Here is a 16,383-nt window from a genome sequence, read left to right as displayed (position 1 = left end):
CAGTGAACAGGACAACATAGAAGTATTGATAAGTTTAACCATATTGTCATCATCTAGCAATTTTGTTCTAGAAAAGGTGATATTAGTGGCTTCTAGAAACAAAGGGCTTCCATGATCATCTGCTACCTTCCTACCTTTATGAAAGTATGTTTCCCAATTGCAACTAAATCACTACATCTTGCTGATATATGAGTAGATTAACTGGGTTATTTGGATAAATGTTTCTTGTTTATTCTAGCAATCAACCTATTGAATCCTTTGTTTGGTGCTATGCTGGATATGTTCAAGTTATTAGTTTTTTTGCATCCTAGTCTGAAGTTTAACTACTTTGGAGTAAAATCTCCATTTGAGAAACTTGGACAATATAAATCTTCTATTTGGGTAACTCAATTTTTACTTTCTGTCAGATGCATGATCTTCTCATGGCTCCATTTGACTGTGTCACTGGAGAGTGATCAGTGGGATTCATGAGAAGAAAATGAAGATTGTGCTTTAAGAGAAAATCACCTGGTGATATTTTTTTCTTAGTATTGCCTGCATTTATTTTTCTTCTAAAATACTTGATAGACTCATGTGTATGTCTGTGTTTGTTTATAGTTTTGTCATTTGTATACGACAACCCGTGAACAGTGTCTCAAGAATGCACTAGAGAAACTGGAAGTTAACAATAAATTGAAACTTCACCAATTTGGAAGTCAAACTGCAATTTTATCAGAAATGATATCACCAAATTCAGAATCATTGCTAAGTAAGGAAAAGGAAACTAAAAGAAGTTCAATGCAAAAAAGAGGTATTTATCTTTCAAATAGGGAAGCTTCATGCCAGAGGATATCCATGTCTTTTCTCCAATGATACTTTGGACAGAGTCGGTTTGGCACCAATATTTCGTTAATAACTTTGGCTTCGCTAATGCCAGAAATTATAGGTTGTCAGTATTTCCACAGCCTTAGACTTCAAAAACTTTGGTTATATCTGTCATTCTAGTTATTTTCTTTGTATAACATTAGTTGACTTAAATACAATTATGTTAAGTTGAAGAAATAATTGAACATAAAATATGGTATATCAACAATCTGTTTATCACTCCACTGATTTAACAGACAAATTGAGTAGGTTTCACTTCAGATATCGGTTGTGATGCAGCCAGCAGAAGCACTTAACTGTGCCATTGATTGTAGTGGAATAAGTTTAATTAGATACTTGACTATCCCTCTGAAATCAAGTGGACTCAAAACTACTGAAATATCAGCAGTGGCTATGATTTGTATTTTAAGTAGTCTTGTTCCCTCAGCTGCAAAGAAAGTAGTATAAACATTTCATAAATAAGTATTTCTGTTTTGCTTAAATAAGTACAGTTAAGAAAATAGTAAAAAAGGTTGTGGAAATATACTAGCAGTGCTCTGCTTTTATCATCCAAATTCAAGCAATAAATGTGTTATTGGGAAAATGGTATGAGCTTAGGGTCCTTCATTATACCCAGTCATATAACAAATTAATTCATCTTATTCATTAATTGGTGACAACCTTTTTGGATTTCAGAGAATATTCTATTCAGGCTTTATCTTGATATGCCAGGTCAGAATCTGGAGAAAAATGTAAGCTAGTGAACTTTCTGTCATGATGAGAAGGCATACAGATAGCCCTCACTTACCGGCTACCTCATGCAGCGACGGTTCGAAGTTACAACGGGGGAAAAAAACCAACTTTGAGACCAGTCCTCACATTTATGGCTGTCACGGTGTCTGACGATCATGTGATCGTCATGAGGGCACTTCACAACCAGTGCATATTTACGATCATTGCAGCATCTCATGGTCACATGATCACTATTTGCACGCTTCACAACCAGCTTGCAACAAGCAGAGTTAATAGAGAAGTTGGAAGTAAAATCATAATTCTATCGTGTTATTTTTTTCTTAGTGACCGCGCCACTTTACTGAACAATTGAAGGGAAGTAAGGTCATAAGCCTGTCACGATCACGTGATTTTCTGCTTAGTGACCGCAGCACTTAGCAACCAAGTTGCCAGCTCCAATTGTGGTCACTAAACGAGAACTACCTGTAGTATCATTATGGCACTGATTTCAAAATATGGATTCTGATGTTTATTAATTCAAACCAGATGGATTTGGTAATGTTTTAGTACAAATGTTGCTTGGCAGATATAGGATGGAGGTTTATTACCAACACTCAGTGAAGTCAGTGCAAATCACATCTACTGCTGTAGATGAATATACAGAATTCTGGCCCAACAGTTTTACTAAAGCTGATGAATTAAATTATAAGTTAAATCAGCTGACAGTAGGGCATTTTCTTATTTTCTCATTTTTAGGAATGTGAATATTCAGAAACAAATACCAGGTAGTGTATAAATAAAACTCTGTGTTACAGGTGATCACAACAATTCCTTGCAATATTCCTCAGCTCCCAGTTGCAAACAAAGTGTTTCTTCCACTATTAGTATGGATGCCAGGAGCAACAAAAATTCAAAGTTTATTGAGGCAAATGAGGCAAAGGTAGGGGTTTTGTTAACTCAAGTCCGTACTTTTCTCATCAGGTATAGGCTCTGCATTTTAAATAAAAAACACATTTTCCTTCTTTTGTAGCTTATGTTTTATTAACTGCTTGTCAAGGGCAGCAATAGACCACACAGACTGCTGGCTGCAAAATGTTTTTATATAATGTTGGTTTTGCTGACTTCCTGCAATTTAAGATCGTTGTTCAGGTGTGAAAGTTTGGTAGAACAATCTAAGTCTTTCCATAAAGGAAAGCATTCTTGGATAAAATTGTTAATGACTGTTTGAGAAATGCAAAATTGAATAATTTATTAGGACTTTAAATGCTTAAGTAGCCTGAAAGATTATATATCACAACCATCTATAGGAAAGGTAATTGGAAAGAAATATCTTCAAACCTACTCAGATCAGAAGACGTTAATTGGTAAATATATACTGTTGCCTGAAAATATTGACTGTTATTTAGACTAATAAGTTTTACAAGTAATTTCTTTTAAATAAGTCATTCATTCAATACCCATTCCTGTGGGAGAAAAGCAACAAAGTCACTTTGCTAAGTCAATATTTGTAGAGTGTTAATATTGATCTTTTCCCATTTGTTTTCCCTTTCCTGATTCAACCTTTACTAGTTTTCTTTCAACAGAGAATAATAGCTAGCGAAATAAAAAACATTAGTTGGAAACTGTTAAAATGCATTAAAAATGTGCACCTTGAGACCACTGTGTAAGGGAGAGAGAATGGTTATGACCACATAATATAACTGCAGCTAGAAGACTGAACTGATTGTTCTCTGGAGTTACATTTTTGTTTCAAATAACAACTCTCTATTTGTTATTGAACTCTGAAGTCCTTTATATCTTGAACATTGCTAGGCAGTGACATTTGTTCTATATTAAAATTTTAAAGCATCCTCTCTGAGGATATTTTTTCTGTGTGTTTAGGTATTTGAACCCCTACACAATTTAGCCTGTAATTCCAGTATGTTCAAAGGTGATATGTTGTGTGTGAAAATATAGAGTTTTGTACTGCTAATAACAGGTTCTATTTCAACAGCCTAATAAAGAAATAATGAGAACTAGCTTTCCAATCTCTTGCTAGTGAACTATCAAACTGGTAACTATAAGAAATGTGTTTGGTTTGTTCAACTTAGGCTGCATTTCTGTGTAATCAGTAGATTGTAGGATGTTGTGGAAGTGTTCTTTTGCACGGGGACAGAGTTTATTTATTTGTGTTGCTTCGATGCTGCCCATTCCCATAGGCTAGGTGACCAGTATAAACTATAAAGGTTTCCAAGAAACTCTTTACACACCTAAGCATAAAAATTTAAAAACAAGCACCAACAAATACCACATGCCAGCAAACCCACCTCTCGGGCTAAGAGCACCTTCCTTCCCCGCAAGACAGAACAGGTAGATCTTCAAAGCTTTCTTGAAGCCTAGGAGAGATGAAGCTGTTTGAATTCCCACTGGAAGCCACCAAGAATGGCCAGAATTTTTATATCTTTGGAGAAGTTAGTAATGGGGTTGAAAGGGGCATATAGGATTATACTTTGGATCCAGAGGACTTGAGGATTCTTGCTGGCTGGGAATTCTGGGAGTTGAAGTCCACACATCTTAAAGTTGCCAACTTTGAAAAACACTGATGTATATGAACATCAACTCTCAAAATCCGCCAGGTAGTATTGCTATTCTGAGGAGCAGGAATCCACACATCTGGGAGATGCCAAAATTGGAGAAAGCTGTTGTTAGAGGTTTAAGGTTAATTTGTAAAATAATGGAGAGTATTTGAGAGTATAAAGAATTGACTGTAAAAATCAGTTTAGTGTTTTCAAGCAAGACAAAATAGGACCTATTGGTGTTTGTTACACTGGGGAAAAAAAGATTTTTTTAAAATCTTATTTTTTATAATAAAGGGGCTGATTATGAAATAAGGCAGACATGATGAGGCTTCTGTATAAGTTCAAGATATTTACGTTAATGAGAAATGTTTTATTTTCAGTTGCAATTGTCTGAAGGCCAGTTAAAATCATGTATGTGGGTAATCCAGTTTAGAATGTAAATCTGCAAAAGAGTCACAGACCCTAATATTTTAACACTTTTAAAATATTCCAGGCTAATATAATTGGTTTGACCAGCAAGATTGCTACCATACTGAGATTTAAACAGCCTCTTCTATAACAATTATGTGATTTGTCTCTAGGAATGGCAAAGTGCACAATCCAAAGGATGCTTCTTCATACAGGACAACGGAGAGATAATTAGTCATAAATATAAATTGTTCTTATCTCAGAAATCTACAGTGTGTATTACTATTCAGCCTATAAAGCTTAGCCAAATGGAAGGTAAGAATATTTGGTTTTATCGGATAGATACTGTTGAAATTTAGTAGAATTGTATAAGAAGTGGACAGCGAAAGCCCAAGATAAACTAAAAACATTAGAAATAATTATTTACAGGGTCACTTATTCAAAAATGCTATACATGTGATATATTTCATATTTTATGTTAAATATTTTCAGTGGAGTAAAACCTTGATTTGACACATCATTGTGGGGGATTGAAATTTAGATCAAATCCAAATTTACATCAACTGTGTTAATTTTATTATTTACATAATTATGTAATTGATGTATTTTGCATTCAGCCATAACAGTGAATTAAAATTATCTCTTTAGTTATGATAGGGACTAATAGGGTTTTATTTGTTTTGTGTTGTTGTTTAGGAAAATATCCCACATGGTTAGCAGTGGACACAGCTTTGTACATATTCAAAGAAAATGAAACTGATAAAAATATACAGCTTGTAAGATTTACTGAGCTACGAAATAAAAAGGTCAGGAACATTTTAAAGTCTTCTATAATGATAAAAGTATCTGGTCTTCATTCATCATCATTATCATCATCATGGACTCTCGGGTCTTAAATTAAGGCTAAATCAGAATCCTTATTAATAAGCTCTTAGTGAGTTAATAATGTTTCTCTCAGGAAGGTGACTAAATCACTAGTAAAGTCAATGAAATGTAATGTTATTTCTAGGATAATTAAATTAATTGTGAACTGTTAAAATATTGTCTGAGTAAACAGAAAGTAAAAGCCATCTTAAATCATATGTAACCTATGTAGACTCTCAACCCAACCCAAAAACCATGCAGTGTTCTAGCAAATAAGAATGTCTAAATAAGCCTCTCAACTTGAATATTTTGGTTTGGGACATACTTTACAGAAATGTACACATCTCTATGATTTTCAATTTATAAGAAGCTGGATTTATGACATACTGTATTTATCTGTAAGTACTGTATAGTAGGATTGTTTAACACCGATTTGGAGTGCTTGTTTCTTAAATTGCCAAAGAATCTTCATATTCTTAAATGTACACAGGACTCACCAATTTATGTAGTTTTGTGTATATGTGTTTTCAGCATTTTTTAAAATGTGTGATTCAGTATTAGGTCTGGGAAATTCAGACAAATGTTCTTACTTAGAGCTACTTCATGTGGTCCAAGGTCCACCATAACACTAAACATTAAAATTATAATAAGAATACAGTTGCCTCCAGGCATGCAGGGGACATTGCTAGGGGACTGAGATCAGGAAACTGAGTCCTGAACATACAAACAGGGGACTTTTGCAGAGAGATTGTGCAGGGGAGATCGAATGAACTCCAAACAGCATGGAGAAAAGACAGCTTTATGTGATCTGCAACGTATGTGCAATGTTTGTCCTCCTGCCTGAAGAGATCCCCTAACTATTCCTGCTGGAAATGCAAGCTTGTGTCCTTATTGGAGGTGAAAAAAAAGGGCTTGAGGTGAGTGTTTCCATACTGCAACATACCAGGATAGCTGAGAAGGTTTTTTGCAAAGGGCAGATGAAGCTTCTCAGGAGGGGCAAAGAATGGAAGTAAATACCATAGAATATGAAGACAAGTAGAAGCATACCACCCAGAGAAGCAATAGGATCAGGATACATTCATGCGTCCTGATCAGGATACAATTTGTAGCAGTTCTTGCTCTAGAAAACAATTCACAGCCACCAGAGTGAGACACACCAACATCAGCTTCACATCACATGGTGGAAAACATTTGGGTTACCCGACGTGTGTAGATATGACATTGTGGGAGGTATAATGACTTCTGTGTCCCTATATCCAATATGTGAGGGGCTGTTGAGACACTTCAAATCCCCAGTAACTGTCCTGTCGTAATGATTCATGGGGGGACTAATGATAGTGCCAGAAGAGATCTTGAACTGATCTCCAGAAACTATGAGGTCCCCATGGACTATGCTACCCACATGAAGTACTCCTGGCAAAACACAGGCTACATCTCAGAAAGACTGGGAAGGATGTGTTTGATAGACCCCATCACTCATTAAGAAGTAATTACATTAGAGCAAAAAGGGGAGGGTTGCAGCCTAGAACTGAATATATCACTAAGGAGTTGGGCCAACAACAGAAAAGACTAAGGTGGGGGGACTTAGAAATTGACAAGAAACTACATCAGCAAAGCTAATAGAAAGTACCACTCACACTGGTATGTAGAATATGGGAAACAGAGAATGAAATTTTAACATGGAAGGATTAGTAGGATGTCATAGCCATCACTGAAACTTGTTGGGATAACAGAAATGATTGGAGCATGGGCCTGGAAGGCCACAACTTATTTAAAAGAAACAGATGCAATAGGAAGGGAAAGGCATTTTACATAAAGAAAGCATATATCTATACAGAAATTCATGAATTGTAGCATGGAAGTCCTGCTATGAGTGTTCTGGTAGAAAGTGATAAAAAGTGATGTTGACATGGGAGTTTATTACATACCACCTGGACAAGCAGAAGATATGAATGAGGACTTTGATGACAGATGACCAAACTTTTAGAGGAGCGTGTAGTAGTGATAGTGGAAGACTTTAACTACACATCTGGTGGAAATATAATTCTAACAGAAGTCAGATGCTCAACAAATTCCTGTCCTTTCTTGCTGACAACTTCATTTGTAAGAAGGTGGATGAAGGAACAAGTGGAGGGTGAACAGGGAAGAATTAGTTGAAAATGTGAAGGACCATAGGAAAATGTGACCAAGTTTTCCTTTTCTTGATATCGAAGGGAGGAAATACACAGAGGAGTCAGATTTGTATACTGGGTTTCTGAGAAATGGCTTTTGATTAACTCAAGTAGAAGGTAAGTCTGATCCAGTGGTTTGAAATTTTGGAGAAGAATATCCAGGAGGTATGGGAAATCCTACAAAATGACACAATGAAAGCACCGTCTCAGACAATTCATACTGTTGGGTAAAATTGAAGACATCTAAACAGACCAGTGTGGATACCCAGAAAATTTTCTAAAATTCTGAAAAGAAAAAGAGACATGTATAAAAAATAGAAGAAATGGCATATAACCAAAGAAGAATACAAAGCAGTTGCCAGAAACTGTAGAGATTAGGTTATTAGGAATGTTAGCTGTCAGGGACCAGGAGACGTGCCTTCTCTGCTGTAGTCCCTGCCCTTTGGAACATCCTCCCTTCAGAGATTAGGATGGCCCCGACCCTGTTGGCCTTTTGTAAGGCTTTGAAGACCTGACTTTGTGCTTGGGCCTTGGGCCCCGAATGTGTTAAGGGCCTTGTCTCTTGGCTATATTGATAATTATTATGATAATTTTCTCAGCTGCTGTATATATTTATTTTTGTATTGTTTTTAATTGTTTTTATTGTCTTAGAATTGTTCACTGTGATGGGCAGCTATAGAAGATAAATAGGTAGATAGGTAGGCAGGCTAAAGTGCAGAGTAAGCTAAGGCTTACAAGAAATATCCAAAACAGCAACAACAAATCCTCTTTTTTGGATATATCAGAAACAAAAGAAAAGACAAAGAGGCTGTACATCCATAGAGAAGAGAAAGTAGTGAATCAGTGACAGGTGACTGCAAGAAGGCTGTATGTCTTAATTCCTATTTGAAGTCTATCTTCTCAGAAGAGAAACTAAGCCCTAGCTAGCTGTCATTGTGCCATAATTGGAAGGAGGAAACTGCAGCTTCGAATAGACAAGGAATTAATCCTTAAGCAGATTATGAAAACAACATATTCATGAGCAAGCCTCATTTAGAATACTAATTCTATTTCTTGGTACCTCATCTAAAAAGATATTGACAAACTGGAACAAGTTCAGAGGTGGGCTATCAAGATGGTGAGGGGACTGGTAACCAAGTCTTCTGAGGAATAAGGAATAAAGAAACTGGGTATGCTTAATTTGCAGAAAAGAAGACAGTTTTCAAATATCTGGAGGGCTGTCGTGGAGAGAAGGAAGTAGACTGGAGGGGAGGAGAAGAACTAGTGAGTTAAAATGACAAGGAATTAGATTCAAGTTAGATATTAGAAAGAATTTCCTGATGTTGAAAAGAGACAAATAGTCAAATAAATTGCCTGATGAAATGGTATAATGCCCTTCACTGGAGATCTTCAAACAGTGTGGACAGTAATCTGCACCAAGCACGGGCATTGGACATATGACCTCTGAGGACCTTTCCAACACTATGATTCTATTATATCCTCAGAATATTTGGAAGCCGTGGAAGCTCTGTGTTTACTTCAGCTAACGTTAGCATACTCAGGTGATTACATAAAGGGTAAAGCAGTTTTATGAGAGAAATTAACCCAGGGTTTTTTCCCCATTTCTAAGCCCAAGAACACGTTCATTTTAGTGCATTTCTCTAGTTTCAATTTTATTACCTTGATTTTCTTTTTCTTTTCTTTTCTTTTATTTATTATTTATTTTTATTTTATTATTTATTTTCTTGATTTTCTTTTCTTCAGATAACAGTGAGGAAGAGCAACCTTTTCACACCTGAAGGCCATGCACATGGGCGTATAAACATCTGCACATATACACATGATGGATAAAATGTTTTGTATGATAGAATCTTCTTCACCCAAGGGGAGACAGATCACACTTTTCGTAACAAGCAGTTATTTGAGGAGGGAAAAGTGTGATCAATGCTAAAAGATCTGGAACAGTTTAACTTGCTTTCCTCTTCTGAAATTCCAGTCTAAATTGTTATCCCATTGCTGCTAGAAGAGTGTCTCCTGTCCCCATACCCCAGCTGCTAATCTTTGGTCTTGTCTGTAAAAGTGGATATTCTCTGCAGGTTACATGAAGAACATCCTTGGACCACATGGCAGTGTCAATTTTCTAACCTTGGAGCTCAAATCATATGAAGTTAAATCATGATAGTAATAAAAATTTAGAACTTACATTTTATCTCTTATTTTGTGGCTAGGCTTTTGGATGGAGGGGGGAACTTGAAGCTGGTATCTATTGGATAATTCCTTTCACAACTGGCTGCAGATTCAGAAAGGTGAAAAAGCAAATTGAAGAAGTTCAACTTGTATACAGAGATGGGAATGGAGACTTGATATTTACCAAGGAGTTAAGGTAACACAAGTAGCTGTTGTGAAAATTTGGGCTTGCCATACTTTTTATATTGTGTATTTGGGCTGTTTTTTATATATTATATTGTTTGTTTACCATGCACACTAATACCTTAATGACACTCTTATGTTACATTGTGATTTTTCTCTTAAAACAAATCGTTTGAAGTCTATTGACAAGTCCTGCAAATTAAAAGGAAAAGAAAACATGTTGAATTGCTTTGTTACTTTACTTTTCAGAGCAACCTTATCACAGATATTTGAAATGATTGATTTGGATAGCAATGGCTTCCTCAGCCTCGAAGAATACAACTTCTTTGAAATGAGAACTAGTGGTGAGAAGTGTGATGAAGAAGCTTGGGCTGCATGTAAAGGTCAGACTGAAATTATCTATATACAGTTAATTGTCGTACTTCTCTGTATACAAATGCAGTCTCATTTATCTTTCAGACTTTGGGCCATATTTAAATAATATTTTGATAAATGTATTAAATATAAGCGCTTAACAAAGTACATTACCATGAGGTAACAAGGAAACAAGAAGTTCAATTTATGTAGATATATTCACATCAATTTATAATTGATGTGAATATATCTACACATATTACTTTATAATTGAAATGCAGTGTTCAATCCCTTAGTGATATAACTTAGTGTCTTAAAGTACAGGACAGTTGTTTCATTTTCATTTTCTTGTCTCTATTTTTTCTGTTTCTTCATTAGTTTATTTTTTCTTTTCTTGTTAGATTGCATCTCTCTAGAATTATATCAGAGAAAGCATCTTCAATCCTTGGACTGTCATCCTCAATCTCTTCTCTAGCTTCTCCATTCCCTCTTGCTTTACATTTTATTTTATTTTATTTTATTTTATTTATTTTAGAATGATTGTAGACAAAAAAACACTGTCAAAATAAAAGGCTTAAAAAAACAACAGGCTTAAAAAAACTCTGTTCATAACAGAAACTAAGCATCACTGGGTTTTTTTGTGCTGCAGGGGTTGCTGATAGAAATCACTGGATTTTGTTCAGATCCAGTGACTTCTGCAACAATTGCTATATCACAGAATGTAGCCACTTTTCTGGAAACTTAACACTGATCATTAAGTAGGAAACACATAGTATCTGTGGGGTAACCCTTGTAGTTTAGGATAGGAGAGTAGATTTGCTCCAATCTCCAAGAATGATATATGGACAGTTCAAAAGTACATGGGCAGCTGATTCAGTTTCAGTATCTGAGCATATACATAAATATGCTTCAGGGGGAATACTGTTGGCTCTCTCCATCAATACCATTGAGAGGTATCTAGGCATGAGAGCATAAGCACCCTTCTAAAAAAGGACCAAGAATATATGATAAATGTATTGGGGAGTAGTAAGGGACAGATATAACCTTACTGAAGCAGAGGTTTGCATTATTGTCTCTGTCCCTATCCATATCAAGCTCTAAGATTTTCTGCTTGACTTCACTCTGAGCTTTTTCTAAACCCAGCATAGATACAGACTGGGGACTAAATGAACCAGATCAGTGAACCAGATCAAGCATAATTTGGCTCTTCAATGAGGTGGTGGATCTGCCAGTACAAACTGGACCAAGGACTCATGCCTGTGTATTAAATAAAACAAAAACAAGCTGTCCTTCCATTGCTGCATCTTCTCAGCCACCTGTGCTGCTGCAGCTTCAGTAAATCTCACGTCAGTTGTGGAAGGAATTCCAGATGATCATTTTATTGCACTGTAAATAAATAGGCAGGTTTTTTTTTTGTTTTTTTTTTGCAGGGGATGTAAATTTGTTTCCCTTAAGAAACTCCTTCATTTTCCTAGCATTCAAGCAGCAGTATTTTGTTCATGGAAAAAAAACATTATCCTCCAACTAGCACACCTTGTACACTTAGAAGTATTTTTTGGAATATGGGTTCACATTGAAGGCACTAGGTGACTTATGCTCCTGACATTATTGGCAATGACCAATCAGTTTCCCATCCTTCTTTCAGCATCATTTTGAAAGTCTTTTCTAATGTCATGTCTAAATGCTTCAGTGGCTCACATATCCTTTCAAAGTGAAAAGGAAAAAAACGTGCCAAGTAGCAGGAAACCTAGCTCCTGTTCCATAGTAATTTCTTGCTGTTTCGGGTCCACTATTATGCTGCTAAAAAAAGTGCATGGATGTAGCCACCAACCGTCTAAATCAACTTGAGAGCAGCTTTAAAAAAAAAATTTCTAAATCATTAATTTTAGGTCTAGTCCAGAACATGTATCTTCTCCTTTTTCAAAGAAAAGGGTCTTGCAAACAAGGCTACATCCTTTTGCTTTGTGTACAGACAAAATTGTGGTTATAAGCACTGAAAAATAGGGAGGACTCTTTTGAATGGAGAGATCCCTTGTCTACTGCTTAGAAAAAAACAGGATTCTGTTAAGAACTTAAAAAAAAAAATCTGGCTGCATAAATGTTTCTATATGTCTCGATATATTTCACTACAAACATTCAAGTGATCACATGCAAAAGTATACATGCCTTGATTCAACAACAACAACAAAAAATTCATGCCAATCTATTCTCTTTTGGAATTATACCACGAGTTTGTACACTAAAGTACATATCCTTAAATGGAAGAGAATAAGCTAACAGAGCTCCATATGCTGTCAGAATGGCTTAAGTATATTATAGCTCAATTATAAAGCTATAAAACCATGTTTGCCTTCTGATTCTAATGAAACTATATACAGATAATCTCCAGATACAATTCATTTTAACACTTCTATTCGGTCTTCAGTATAAGAAATTAGGGAAAGCATTCAGAGAAGAGATTCTCTGGCACACTGATGTCATATCGGTGAATTCATTAATGTTGATAAGAAACTTTACAATGCAAAAGAGAAACTGAAATTAATGAACTGTATCAGTAGGATTACAATAATTTAAACAGACTAAGGAAGAGCAGCAGCACTATTCAGTATTTGACTGAACCTCTTCCATATTGTTCTGCAAACTTTCAAGGCTTTTAATGCCCTGCACAAATGTAGATCTCCATGTTATGCAGAGTGCAGCAATACTCCCAGGAAATGGCCAAAAAATACACACCAGCATTAGAGAGATTTAAAGAATGCAATGTCCTTATCTTGTTCTCCAAAGAAAATCCAGCCAGAAAGTATAAAATATCTGGTTGTTTATTGATAAAAATGAAAAACTCCATAAAATACAAGTTTAATACAAAACAGAGTAAAAATCACTTCTTCTCATATATGTGGCATCCAAGATTTATCTACTACACAAGTTTAACAAAGTCTCTAGCCAAAAAACTCTCAGAGAAGAGGTACACTACTTGATTATTAGTTACTACTACTTAACCCATAAAAACTGATTACATGATGGCTAAAATTCTACTGAGCAGCTGACCATGTAATCCTCCCGTTTTATTGCCACCCCTTGAGTAACTAACATACAGACGCCAATAGGTGGCAGTAAATAGCAGTATACGTGTAAACCAACAAGGCCGAACTAAGTCACACGATTTTCCTAGTCACAACAATATGTTTTGAAGATAGCGAGATGACTTTCTTCCCATGAGAAAATCCTAACACTCCAGTGATATGGCTCTGATGCAAAGAACAGAGTGACTAATTCCATACGCCCAAATGAGATTGAAACAGTGGTTTAAAATATGGCAAATAAATCTGTAGTTCAAATAACAAAAGGTTAAAAATAGTAATACGTAAACCTAAGCAGACCTAAACATTTCAAATGTTCCTTCTGAGTAAAAGACAAGATAAAGTCCTTTTTCCTTTGTTTTGCATTGTCTGGGGGGAAAAATATTCATAATCCATTGGGTATATGTCAAAAGAAAGCAGTGAAGAAATCTGTGGATGGATTACTTTGCAATTAATCAGCAAGAGGGTTCAGATGAATATCATACATCTAGAGAATAAAGTTCAAGCTGTTTATAATGGCCTGTTTATTTCAAACAGTACATAATAAATATTCAACATTATTATGAAATGAGAAAACAATTTTTATAATTATGTCATAAGAACATTTTGAATTTATACACTGAACTCAGTATTTCAATAGCTCATTTTCTAGCAAGAATGTTAAGTGAATTATATTGGAAGTGTGATACTTTTTACAAATTCTGTGACTGTTGGTATAGGTAGGATATAGGACCTGCAACTCTTTTAGCATAAAAGGCTATTCTTTTCTCAGCGTTGAGAATGAATTATTATATTCTCCAAAATGTCATAGATAATATTGGGGACATGGTTGTAACAGCCTGATTCTCATTATGAACATCATAAACCCATCCTTTATTGCACCCTATGAAAGACTCTAGTTATACTTTATATTCTGTATTGTTTTACTCAGCTGTATCCTATCTTCCATTGACTGAAAATCTGAAGGATGCTTTTAAAAACATAGAAAAAAAAATATCATACAGAAGATGTAGAATAATTGTCTCACCTGCAGTTCCAGGTAGTCCTTGATTTACAACCATTTGTTCAGCTACTGTTCAAAATTACAAAGGTGCTGTGCAAATGGTCCTTGGACTTATGGTTGTCCCAGCATCCCTGTAGTCACGTGATTGCAATCTGGGTGCTTGGCAACCCATTCGCATTTATGACCAGTTATCAAGCAACTTGCAATCATGTGATCACCATTTGCAAACTTCCCTGCTGGCTTTCCCAAAAAGTCAATGGGGAAGCCGACAGGGAAGGTTACAAGTCACTGGGGTAAGTCTCCCCCACCCATGCACCCCACCAGCCCCTCTGCACTCGCACCGCACCAGCCATTCACACACCCCCGCGCACCCTCCCCAACCTGTGCCACACCCCCACTCACTCTCCCCCCTACCCATGTGGCATCTCTCGCACCCCCCCGTGCACCCCCATGCACTTTCCCTGACCCACATAGCACCCTTCATGCACCCCTTTGCACCCTCGCACACCCTCCCCAATCCATGCAGCACCTCTCACGCACCCCCTTGCACCCCCTGCCTGACTCACACAGCATCTCGAGCAGCACCATGTACCATCCCCATCCTGTGCAGTGCCTCTCACACACCCCCATGCACCCCTGCACACCCCCCCAACCCGCACATCACCTCTCATGCACCCCCATGCACCCTCGTGCACCCTCCCCAACCCTCCGCCATGCACCCCCTCACACACTCCCCCACCTGGCAGCAGCTACTTACCTGCCTGCCAGCCTAGGACTTGCAACTTCCTGCCGGCTTCCCCACTGACTTGTGGGAAGCCAGCAGGAAGTTGCCTCACCTAACGATCGTGGGATTCAGTTAATGACAGCAACCAGGATTTGGGTGTTTTTTTATGACTGCATCACTTAGCAACGGAAATTCCAGTTCCAATTGTCAGCATAAGTCAAGGACTATCTGTAACGAAGTAGCAGACTGTATTGGTGTTAATTTACAGTATTGTTACTGGAGATCATATATCTACTTTCCACTGGGTGATTTTTGGAAGCTCTGGGAAGATAATGGAATCCTAAACTATAGAGAGTGATGATTAACTGGAATCTTCTGGAATGAAGGGATTATGCACAGTAAATAGTACTCTTTGATAATTCATAATTGTTTTGTTTTTTAAGTTTTTAAGACTGTAACTGTTTTTGCAGTATTTTCCATTTCTTTTCCTGTTCTCACTACCCACTGGTCCTAGTATACTGTAATTTTCTGCTTCCATCCCAGTATGTTTATCATGTGTACTTAAAATAAGCCCCATTGAATTCAACAGAATCTCACTATATGGGATTACAGTCTTCGAGTAAGATTTGGATGAAATAAGATTTATGAAAAAATTGGTTCCCCTAAAATTCATCCATTACCTCAAATTCTTTGAGATGAATATGCTGTCAGTTTCAGTAATGGAAATATTTTCATTGTCAACCATAAATATATACATTTGTCCCATAAGTAGTTTTGTTATAATTCTTCACATATAACTGCCTTGTGTTTTCTTTTTAAATAGAAATGGTTGATATGAAGAACAGTGAACTCACAAAAAAAGGCTTTATGGATCTGAATAATATGGAAGTTAGTGAAAAAGTTGAGGATCTCAGAAGCCTGTGGTTGACTTTGAGCTCTATGGGCTACAATAAAGCAATGGAATTAACTGAGGTATGACTGTAAATTGTTCAAGAAAAACAAATATCTACAGTACTGTGCAAAAGTTTTAGGCAGGTGTGAAAAAATGCTGTAAAGTAAGAATGCTTTCAAAAATATATATTGTAATTGTTTATGTTTATCAATTTACAAAATGCAAAGTGAGCAAACAGAAGAGAAATCTAAATCAAATCAATATTTGGTGTGCCTACCCTTTGGCTTCAAACCAGCATCAATTCTTACACTTGCACACTTTGTACACTGGCACAAAGTCAGGGATCTTGTAGGATTAGAATCAGGTGTATGATTAGCCAATTATACCAGCCAGGTGCTAATGATC

The 16,383-nt window shown here is 36.4% G+C and overlaps 1 protein-coding gene across 6 annotated transcripts in view; it reads left to right on the top strand.

The window, feature by feature from the left end:
• EFCAB7 (EF-hand calcium binding domain 7) overlaps positions 1–16,383 on the top strand; it is a 33,278-nt gene that overhangs the window by 10,711 nt on the left and 6,184 nt on the right. For all 6 annotated transcript variants that reach the window (XR_015798347.1, XR_015798346.1, XM_088153312.1 and 3 more), the window contains 7 exons: positions 598–790; positions 2,391–2,515; positions 4,715–4,856; positions 5,238–5,347; positions 9,784–9,938; positions 10,175–10,308; positions 15,910–16,058. Coding sequence is in view for 4 of the 6 variants with exons in the window: in XM_088153312.1 (XP_088009438.1) it covers positions 598–790; positions 2,391–2,515; positions 4,715–4,856; positions 5,238–5,347; positions 9,784–9,938; positions 10,175–10,308; positions 15,910–16,058 (1,008 nt within the window). In the remaining 2 variants the exon portion in view is untranslated. The remainder of the gene's footprint in view (positions 1–597; positions 791–2,390; positions 2,516–4,714; positions 4,857–5,237; positions 5,348–9,783; positions 9,939–10,174; positions 10,309–15,909; positions 16,059–16,383) is intronic.

The sequence above is a fragment of the Python bivittatus genome, unplaced genomic scaffold (genome assembly GCF_059951505.1).
Source record: "Python bivittatus isolate LINGU-HERP-01145 unplaced genomic scaffold, Pbiv_v1 ctg000700_np1212, whole genome shotgun sequence".
NCBI classification, from domain to species: Eukaryota; Metazoa; Chordata; class Lepidosauria; order Squamata; family Pythonidae; genus Python; species Python bivittatus.
This window is presented reverse-complemented; position numbering and strand designations above follow the sequence as displayed.